The sequence below is a fragment of the Astatotilapia calliptera genome, chromosome 4, assembly GCF_900246225.1.
Source record: "Astatotilapia calliptera chromosome 4, fAstCal1.2, whole genome shotgun sequence".
NCBI classification, from domain to species: Eukaryota; Metazoa; Chordata; class Actinopteri; order Cichliformes; family Cichlidae; genus Astatotilapia; species Astatotilapia calliptera.
The window spans coordinates 25,425,055-25,435,547 of NC_039305.1; the positions used below are offsets into that span (position 1 = coordinate 25,425,055).

At 42.3% G+C, this 10,493-nt stretch overlaps 1 protein-coding gene across 3 annotated transcripts; it reads right to left on the minus strand.

Moving 5' to 3' along the window:
* Window positions 1-1,302: 1,302 nt before the first annotated feature.
* Window positions 1,303-4,043, minus strand: mgp (matrix Gla protein). 3 transcript variants are annotated; one of them, XM_026163743.1, is made up of 5 exons: window positions 3,926-4,037; window positions 2,576-2,660; window positions 2,414-2,443; window positions 2,118-2,223; window positions 1,303-1,832 (listed from the first exon to the last, which is right to left on the minus strand). In XM_026163743.1, the coding sequence occupies exons 2-5, from the start codon at window positions 2,634-2,636 to the stop codon at window positions 1,676-1,678; spliced, it is 354 nt and encodes a 117-aa protein (XP_026019528.1). In that variant the 5' UTR covers window positions 2,637-2,660; window positions 3,926-4,037; the 3' UTR covers window positions 1,303-1,675. The 3 variants fall into 3 exon arrangements, with proteins under 3 accessions (XP_026019528.1, XP_026019527.1, XP_026019529.1); XM_026163742.1 differs by having other exon boundaries at window positions 2,576-2,663; window positions 3,926-4,036; XM_026163744.1 differs by lacking the exon at window positions 2,414-2,443 and having other exon boundaries at window positions 2,576-2,663; window positions 3,926-4,043.
* Window positions 4,044-10,493: the final 6,450 nt, after the last annotated feature.

The following is a 10,493-nucleotide window of genomic DNA, read 5'->3' on the forward strand; positions in this document are numbered from 1 at the left end:
TGATCAAATCTTGGTATTTGGCTTTCTTCAGGTGGTGAGAGATAACTAACCCGCCTTCCCAGGTCATTTCAAGTTCAGTTATTAAGATTTTTTTGTGCTTCAGGACCATAGAATCAAGTTTAATCAGAGGAAGGTCACAGAGGTCTTTCTGTCCTCCTTAGGTCAACTCGCATTTTTCCAGTCACAAGTTTAGAAAGGACGACATTGATCTGTTGTTTCTTGCCTTTGACCCTCTGTAGGCTGTCTGTGAACACTTGCACATTTTTGTAAGGACCATATCGTGCCTCCAGCTGTAACAGCTGTTTTAAGAGATCTAGTCGTGGTACCCTGGATTACCTCCAAGGTTAGCGATCACATGGTAGTTTAATGGTGTACTAGAAATCATAATGTCAATGCTCTACTGAATACCGTCCCAGTAACACAAACATATCATTTTTATTTTCAAAGCTGAGCCTTTTAAGTTCACTTTGTGACATGGATGCCCTTTGTTGCTATTTCTAACTAGAGATTTCGAAGCAGGACCGGTCCGGACAGTAGTAGAGCATATGGGTTGTAATTTCACAGTCTGGGTCAATGCTGGTGCCTTTTGTCTCGTTTCAGTGACAGACTACAAGGATTTACCCTCAGGACAATTATAATTATACACTTTCGTGGCCATGTGGCAGCACAGACAGACAAACACCCAGTATAACTGTCATTTTACTTCTACAGCATTTTGACATCTGCCATGTGCTGAGCTGTCCTTGTGTCTGTCTGCACATGTGCAGTACATTCTTCTCAAGACTGCAAGAGACCAGACACCGACAGTGCATACTGAAATCATAATGTAACTCCTCAACACATCAGTTGTGTAACAACACATTCAATCAGGTTCTGTAGAGCTTTTTAGATACTTGTACTTGATTTCTTCCCATTTTACTGCACTATGTACTTCTGCTGCACTACATTACTGTACTTTGTTTTATAGAAGCACTCACCAGATTTACATTTGAATTCTAAACCATGTGATAAACACTAGAATAACCAAGTGGTTTCCAGTATTTATAGACTGTTTGTGTTAAAGTGGGCTTCTTACATTTATATAATTTCCTTGGGGATTAATAAAGTATTCTGATTTTTGTAATGTGTCTCATATTTATGCACAAGGCCGTATTTAACTTTCCTAATGGTTCTTAAGCACTCCCAAATATTGTTATATTACATATAACATCTGGCATATATTGAAAAACACTGAGAATCCCCAAAGTTCTCACAAACTCATGTGGCAAGCAAATTGCAAAAACAGGATTAAGACCAAACCCATTAAAAGTCATTATATTTGTTTATTGACAGCATAAGTAAGTGGAGATTGTAAGAAATGGTTAGCGGAAAGTGAGCCAAACGCTTCACTCGAGCATATCCCGTAAAGCTCATAAATGCTGGGATCATGCAGTGATACTTGATAAAAGTCATCCTGAGATTACACAAGAAACAGGCTGTAAATTTCTACATGAATATAATGATGGGCTGCTGTGTGATTTGAGCCACATTGACTGGAAGTTCTGGTGTTTATATATAAAAAACAGTTTTCTTGCCAAAAGAGCCCACAAAAACAATTACATAAATTATCTAAAAACTGATGATATGTGGACTAAAGGACCAGATGATAATGAGACTTTTGCATGTGAGGTCCAGCTTAGTATCGGCGAGTCACAGCAGGCCGCCGTGGTTGACTTCTAGCGCCAAAGTATCTGTTGTAGGCCTGCTGGGCACCGTGGTGATAGGCATAGAAGCGGCAGGGGGAGTAGTCCTCGCAGATCTCTGCGCGTCTTTCTGCTGGAGACTTGAATGTCCTGGGAATTAAAACAAGAAGGTTTTCAAAATGAAGAAAAGTAGAGGAACTCTAAACAGAAATGAATTTAATAATTCTCTTTTATCCTGCACTCCAGGCTCTGTGTTTGTGTCTGTGGATTCTTGAAGCACATGTAGATGTTTAATGGTCCAATTAGGCTTTGTCTTAATGAGGCACAGTGCCGTATATGTATGGCAAGCATGCATTTTCTGTGGGTTTGTGGTTTTAAACATGCAGGAGATAAAGTGCTCTGCATTGCATGCCTGCCCATGGTTTTAGGTTTTACCTCCTGAAGTTGTAACTGCCGAAGCCATTCCCTCTGGATGGGATGTATATGTTGCCTCTCTGTGGTGGGATGAATGAGTTGGCTCGGTTTGGAGGCACAAACAAATCTGAAACCACAAAACTTTACTAGTGGGAAAATTTGATTTCAATCAGCATCTGGCATGCCGGTCATGCAGCAGATCAGGTGAAACAAGGGCTGAGGGCATGTTAGTAAAGACTAAATGAGGATTAAATACATCACATTTGTTATAATGGCATGCATGTTTTTCCAGAACCGAGAAACAACATTTCAGTCACCTTCAGTGGATTCTGTGCTTTCATGAGACTCTACGGGAAAAACATGGAATCGGGTTAATCATAAATGATGAATGTCTTATTACATTTTGTTATGTTGCAGGTTATGAATAAATAATGGCTGCCGAGCGATAGCAAAGTGAGGGCGTCTGGGAGGATCTATACCATAGCAGACGCAGAGAGAGACTGCAGCACAGAGTGCCAGAAGACGAAGAAGGCTCCTCATCCTGGGGTTTGTTTATCTGCCTGCCTGCTGGAAACAAAGCAGACAAGTATTTTTGGTAAGTTGTGGTAGTGCTGAAGTAAGAGTTAGATAGGCAGTAGGGAAAAAATAGAAAAAAATGAGACAAAATAAGGCAAAGGGAAGGATGCAGAACACTTTTTTGCATTTTGAGGGTGGGTAAACAGACCAAAACCTCAAGCTGGGGTAAAAAGTGACAACATTTCTGTGGGTTTTGTGCAGATAAACAACCAATATATGAAAAAAATCTCTGTGCATGCTGGCACAGTGCTGCAGATTTTTTTTTAATGGAACAAACACAAAACCACAGATATGAGTCAAAAAGTCTTTTCACTGTGCTGGCCTTAGGTTGAGGCCAATCTGCACCACGCAATGAAACCTCAGGTTGCAAGGAAGAACCGTAAGAGAATAGCTGTGGCCGAGAGGAGCTGCTTAACAGCCAGCGAATGAACAGAATGGAATTATGAAGTTGAGGGTGGCTCGGGGTGTACGCTCGCACCGCACGTGTCTACATGTAAACACTCAACGTGTAAGTGTGAGTGACCTGAGGTAGGGTAAGTGCCACCTGTATAAACAGCAGTGCCAGATGTCTGCAGAAAAGCTTTCATCCCCACGTTCTGTTTGTGGGATTTGGATGGAGCGCTTGTTTCGGCAGCGCTCTTTTTCACCATCAATAGCAGCTTTCATTATACATTCAGAAGCACACACACACACTGACACATGATCCCCTCAGGCATATTTGTCTGCAGTGTAAGCCAGACCCACAGTGGGCACAGAAACAGCGAGCTTGGGGCCTAAAGTTCAAAAAGCGACTCCCAAAGACTGGCAAGGATAGCTAAGTGAGTGTGTGTGTGTGTGTGTGTGTGTGTGTGTGTGTGTGTGTGTGTGTGTGTGTGTGTGTGTGTGTGTGTGTGTGTGTGGTGCTGACAAGAGTGTCTACAGAGTTTAATGCCTGTCTGAGTCTCAATAGGGGTCCTAGTGAAGTCCCAGCTTCCTTCCCTGCAGACAGAATGTGCACACATCATTGGAAAAAGCCAAAGAACCAAGATGAGGGTGTACATTAAAAACTCTTTAACAAAAAGAGGAGGGCCACAGGCCTACTTTTCTACCGTATTTTCATTGGCAGATAATTGAAAAAAAAAAAAAAAGTAAAGTACTATAAAAATAGTCACAAAATAAAAGCTACGTTTGCCTGATTGTGTCCAAAACTCAAAACTTCTCCTACTTTTCACCTGCAAAGAGTTTTAAGAGATCATTTGCTGTAATTTACTTACCTTGAAGGAAAATTATGGAGTGATGGAAACTGTCTCAATACTTTCTCCTCAGGAACATTTCCTAATTCCTCATGGCAAAGCTTTTTATACTCATCTCTGTCCCCCCACCCCTTCATTTTTCTGTCTCCATCCACCTCCCTTTTAGTCCTCGCAATTTCTCCTCCCTTCCCTTACTATCACCCCACACCCACCCACCCACCCACCGTTTTTTCTACCAGTTAATAAGACCGGGGTATTAGCTCACTCTCTCCCCAACTCCTACGCTTTTACCGAAATAAACAGAGCTGGTGGTGATGGCAGGAGAACTGGAGAAAAACAAGCCGGGGGTAAACAGAGAGACAGAGAAGAGGGTGAGGGAAAGGGTGGCACGATGACAACTAAGCTGCTTCATAGCAGGTACATGATAATATTTGCCACTGTTTGCCAGCATGCCTGCATGATATGAGAGATAACAAAAAAGTTCAGATAAAACATGAAATGGTTGCAGATTGTGATCTAAATATGTCTCTGAGAGCACAGAAATAGCACATACGACAGTGCTGGTCTTTACTTTAAATCTTCCCGTTGCCAAGCACATTTTTAATAAATGGTTTAAAGGAGAAGCATTTATGATTGTGGTCAGCAATAACTGTAACTCTTCTTTTGCGCTACCATAAAAGAAGTCCACTGTGTAAACAGATAATAAGTGACACTGAAGTAAAGCACAACTTTAGTAATAGTCAGTGTTTCCCTGCGGAGAAGTCTGAATAAAAAGAAATAAAAACCCACATATATGAATCAATGTGTATGCCCTTAAATCAGCTTGCTGTAGTGCGAGCCATTTGGTGGGGTTTGGATCGTTAAAGTAATAAAGTGAGTAGGTTGTTATCGAGAGCAGACTGGAGATGTTTCAAGGGAAATTTTATGAAAGGAAGCTATTGTATAATAGTGGAAGGGGTTTTCCATCAGAAGGAGAACATGTGGGGCTCTGGGTTAGTGCGAGAGTGTAAGGTATCACACATAAATTTAGTAGAAGTTAGTAGAAGTAGAAGACCCTGAGTTTTAAGAAAACATAATTAACTGTGTTTTTGTCTTCAGCCCCTGTCTAAGAATGCTATGGATGTTCCCTTTCATTGTTATGAAAACGGTGCAAAGCATTTTGCTGAAAAAGGACACCAACATAGATTTGCCAAAACTGCAGTTTCTCAAATGCCCACTTGACGGTGGCTCCAGTGTTAAAATGCTAACCTTTACTGCAGAAAAAAGCATGTTCATGAAAACATGTCTTGGTCTCTATATTCAGTTTTACCCTGCTAACAAGTGTGCATTAATTTATTTTATATATTGCCTGTTTTAATATTGTTAAAACTCAAGTTTTACATCATTATAGGTAATCACTGAAACAGACCTGTATATAAAAGATGGACAACTGTGCTGTGACCCACTGGTTTTGAACTCTGGATTTTGAAGGTGCTCTTCCCATCACGATGTTGGAGTTTTGAAGACAGAAATTCCATATTTGAAAGCTGGAATGTTTGGGGGTGTCAAAATTTGTAGGCTGCATCCTCCCGAGGACCCGGCCTTCGCCGTGTATGTGGGCCAGGTCCTCCAAAAGCCGGGTTGGCCGGAAGTGAGCGGCTGTGAAATTGGACGGTCTAGCATTCAGTTTTGCGTCACTAGCTGTCTCACTAGAGTTTAATAAACTCAGCTGCCTGCTCCTTGCTATCTAAAATATAACAGGAAAGTGGCGTAGTTCTGTTTAATCAGTTTTCTGTTTGACATTTATTCAGCTGTGATCTCAGCCAAACCGATTTACTCTTGAACAAATAAAACACTGAAAAAAAGGCAAACAATAACATTGTTAAGGTATCGAAGTGACTTATATATCATGTTTAACCTGAGTAGCAAAAGACCGCGGGAGGTCTGAAAACAATGTGCCGGGAGTTCGCTGTTCTAGCTATTGAGCTGGTGGGTAACAGACATCTCCAAAAACGTCAGAGCACTTTTGCAAATATGTGATGTCTTGATAAATCGAGCAGATATTTGACATTTACAAAGCTACATTCTCGCCTGAAACATCTTAAAAGTTTATTTTGTGACCCAGAAAGAGTAATAAGAGTAATATTAAAACTGGAATTGGCTGGCCCACGCTATGAATTCTGGGATATGGTGGGCTACGAAGGATACACCCGACCCAGCCTTTGAATCTGGGGAAAAGGGGGACGCATTTGTTGACTGCATTTAAAGGAGTCTAGGAATTTGGACAGCCTTTGTCGCATTGCTGTGACATAATCGGCCTACAAATGAGGCCTCAGTAGGATGCAGCCTATGAATTTGGACACCCCCTTCGTGCATTAGCTAATGCTAGCAAGCTAGGTTAGCATGCTGCATGTCACACAGATGAATGAATGAAGCACTTTCGCTCATCAAAACTAACACACAATCATCTGTGATGGTCTGCATCGTGCAGTCAGCCATGATACTAACAGTCGTGACAAAGAGATTCAGTTCAGCTGTTAGCTGAGGTGCAGCTTAGCACCACTGATTAGCTCTATCTTTAAACACTGGGAGTCTTGTCAGTCCAAATAGCCGCGACCCTACATCCAGAATCCAAATAGATGAATCAGTTGTTGTGAAGGAGCAAACTATCCACACAGGTAAACCTTTTTTGTAGGCTGAAAACAAGCTTATTAATTTTCTAAAGTTGGACATTTTCACATGGGAGTCAATTGGATTTGACTCATTTTAGGAATCAGAAGCCTTTTTTGGCACTTCTGCAATTACTTTATTTTTCAGCCACACAGGCAGCCACTTGACTGGACCTCTCCACTGGGTTTGTGGTATTGGCACCTTTTGGAGTATTTTTAATGCAATTATCTGGTAAAGAATGTGGCCTACTGTGAGGATAATTACACTAGCAGCCCATCCGAAAAGCTGTTGCTTCAGTTTCAGTGGGTGAAAATTTAGTATTTAAGTGTTTTATAGCAGTTTGTTTGAACACACCAAGCTAATCAGTAGGTATCTTTGTTAATTTGATGTACCTGTACAGCTCGCAGTGCCGCTTCTAACCAGCCTTTTTGTCTGGCTCCAAAAAGACACCAAGGGCCAATGGAGACCACTAGCTAATGGGTGACTTCACTGTGGCATCACATTGCATCTTTTATATAGTGTATGATCCTATAATCATATAGTTAACACCTGCTCAAGTTCACCTCAGGTGTATTTAAAGCAGGAGCAGGATTTAAATTGATATATAGTGGGCTGGCCAATCTATTAAGAACAGATCATATCTACCGAAGCATGCGTGCATAAGTCGCACTTCATCAGACAGCTCTCCAAAGGCACCTACATTAAAGTTAACATTGCAGTTACACAATACCCCTATAGTGCCTATCTGAGAGTTATGTAACACCACCATCACATTTGACTCAGCCAGAGCTCTCTGTGAATAGCTGAGGTAGAATCCGCCTTCACCAATGATAAACAAATCCAAACAGGAGGTCAGCCTATGCCAGGAACCAGTGCGGCTCAGACAGACAGATAAACATTAAGACAGACATAACGATAGAGATAAGAAGAAGAGGGGTGCTTGGGTTCAAAAAAGCAGAAAGAGAGAAACTGAGTCAGATGGTGCAGGGACAGAGAAAGCACATGTTGCTGTGGTTGGATGTTTTTGGCACTTCGTCTGCAGACACATTCAGTGATGTGGTCATATTAGGCTGTTAACTGTGGAACCGCTGAGCTGCAGCTCCGATCTCTTTCCACACGATAAAAACGAGGGGAATAAAAGTGAATGAGAGGGATTTGTCTTTAGTCTCCATATTTTTAGTTGTTTGCATGTTAAGGGGGGGATTTGGAGATTTTGGAGGCTTGCTAGTTAACAGCTCTAAATTTGCTCTTAAATTTGGAGACGGGCAAAAGGGGATCAGATGGGTGATTGAGATGAGGCGGAGAGGAAAAAAGCTGTCAGATGTTCTCTGTTTTGTTCCAGTCATGCTACCCCAGTGTTTTCTCTCTGACAATTGATAATCCTTTGATAATCTTGTGGTACTTTTCCCTCTTCTTATCTCACTCTCTTTTCTGCAAGTTCCTGTCCTGACCTGTCACCTCCTTGGTCACACCAGGGCACAACAACATCAACAACAAAACACACACTATCTATCTCCAGAGAAATATTTAAATTGCACGTTAGGAGAACCAGAATCATGTTTTTGTAAGCAGCGAAGTGTGCCAGAGTCCCAGACGCACAAAAACTGGAAAAACAGGATGGGAGTCAACTGGCGGGACTGGTGCATGACTGCTGTGAGTAATACGGTTCACCTGTATGGCACATCTGTGCTTGAACTGGAGATAGTTTGAATTAAATGTGGTTTTAATGAAATCGAGTAGGAGGGAGACACAGAACAAGCTTGAGGGAGGAAAATTTCTGCATCAGACTCAGTTGATTCTGAACATATGATAGCAAGAGACATGTCCGTGCAAGGCGTGCAGGAAACTGGTGGGAGGAAGGAGGAAAGAATGAACGCTCGGCCGAAGGAAATTGAAAGGAAAAAAATAAATAGATTAAATGAAAGAATGAGCGTGGAGTTCATAATTAAGAGAAGGCCACAAATGTGTACGCTAACCAAGTCGTGTCTGCATAAACACATATTGTAACCTAATTGGGCAGGGTTGCATTTCCCTCAGTGGGCGAGCAGGTGAACCTCAGGCTGCTCTGCGGCTCGCTCGGTCAGAGCGGGCAGAGCGCAGGCAAACACTCGTTCCATATTTTTGTTCCTGCTATTTTTACCCTTTCCTTCCTTAACGGGCATTGCTGTGATTCACTTTACGTTGTGTTTGAAAACAGTAGACACATTAAGGAGTGAGTGACTCACACTGAGTCAATGAAAACATCATGTGATGTAAGCTCATTCCCCGGCCCTACCCGTGGGATGGCCGAGGGATCCAGCCAGACTGGATGAAGGACAGACATTAGTCAGGGCTGTCCTCCTCTGATGGCTGTGAATTTTGCCATGTGAACGTTAACAAAACTTTCTACGGATTTATTGATGTTGCATAATACCGACATCCAGCAGGGCACACACATCTTCAGGTGTGTCAGTTTTTACTGATGAGATATATATATATATATATATATATATATATATATATATATACATACACACACACACATACATATATATACATATATATATGTATATACAGTGGGGCAAAAAAGTATTTAGTCAGCCACCGATTGTGCAAGTTCCCCCACTTAAAATGATGACAGAGGTCAGTAATTTGCACCAGAGGTACACTTCAACTGTGAGAGACAGAATGTGAAAAAAAAAATCCATGAATCCACATGGTAGGATTTGTGAAGAATTTATTCGTAAATCAGGGTGGAAAATAAGTATTTGGTCAATAACAAAAATACAACTCAATACTTTGTAACATAACCTTTGTTGGCAATAACAGAGGTCAAACGTTTACTATAGGTCTTTACCAGGTTTGCACACACAGTAGATGGTATTTTGGCCCATTCCTCCATGCAGATCTTCTCGAGAGCAGTGATGCTTTGGGGCTGTCGCCGAGCAACACGGACTTTCAACTCCCGCCACAGATTTTCTATGGGGTTGAGGTCTGGAGACTGGCTAGGCCACTCCAGGACTTTCAAATGCTTCTTACGGAGCCACTCCTTTGTTGCCCGGGCGGTGTGTTTTGGATCATTGTCGTGTTGGAAGACCCAGCCTCGTTTCATCTTCAAAGTTCTCACTGATGGAAGGAGGTTTTGGCTCACAATCTCACGATACATGGCCCCATTCATTCTGTCCTTAACACGGATCAGTCGTCCTGTCCCCTTGGCAGAAAAACAGTCCCATAGCATGATGTTTCCACCCCCATGCTTCACAGTAGGTATGGTGTTCTTGGGATGCAACTCAGTATTCTTCGTCCTCCAAACACGACGAGTTGAGTTTATACCAAAAAGTTCTACTTTGGTTTCATCTGACCACATGACATTCTCCCAATCCTCTGCTGTATCATCCATGTGCTCTCTGGCAAACTTCAGACGGGCCTGGACATGCACTGGCTTCAGCAGCAGAACACGTCTGGCACTGCAGGATTTGATTCCCTGCCGTTGTAGTGTGTTACTGATGGTGACCTTTGTTACTTTGGTCCCAGCTCTCTGCAGGTCATTCACCAGGTCCCCCCGTGTGGTTCTGGGATCTTTGCTCACCGTTCCCATGATCATTTTGACCCCACGGGATGAGATCTTGCGTGGAGCCCCAGATCGAGGGAGATTATCAGTGGTCTTGTATGTCTTCCATTTTCTGATGATTGCTCCCACAGTTGATTTTTTCACACCAAGCTGCTTGCCTATTGTAGATTCACTCTTCCCAGTCTGGTGCAGGTCTACAATACTTTTCCTGGTGTCCTTCGAAAGCTCTTTGGTCTTGGCCATGGCGGAGTTTGGAGTCTGACTGTTTGAGGCTGTGGACAGGAGTCTTTTATACAGATGATGAGTTCAAACAGGTGCCATTCATACAGGTAACGAGTGGGGGACAGAAAAGCGTCTTACATAAGACGTTACAGGTCTGTGAGAGCCAGA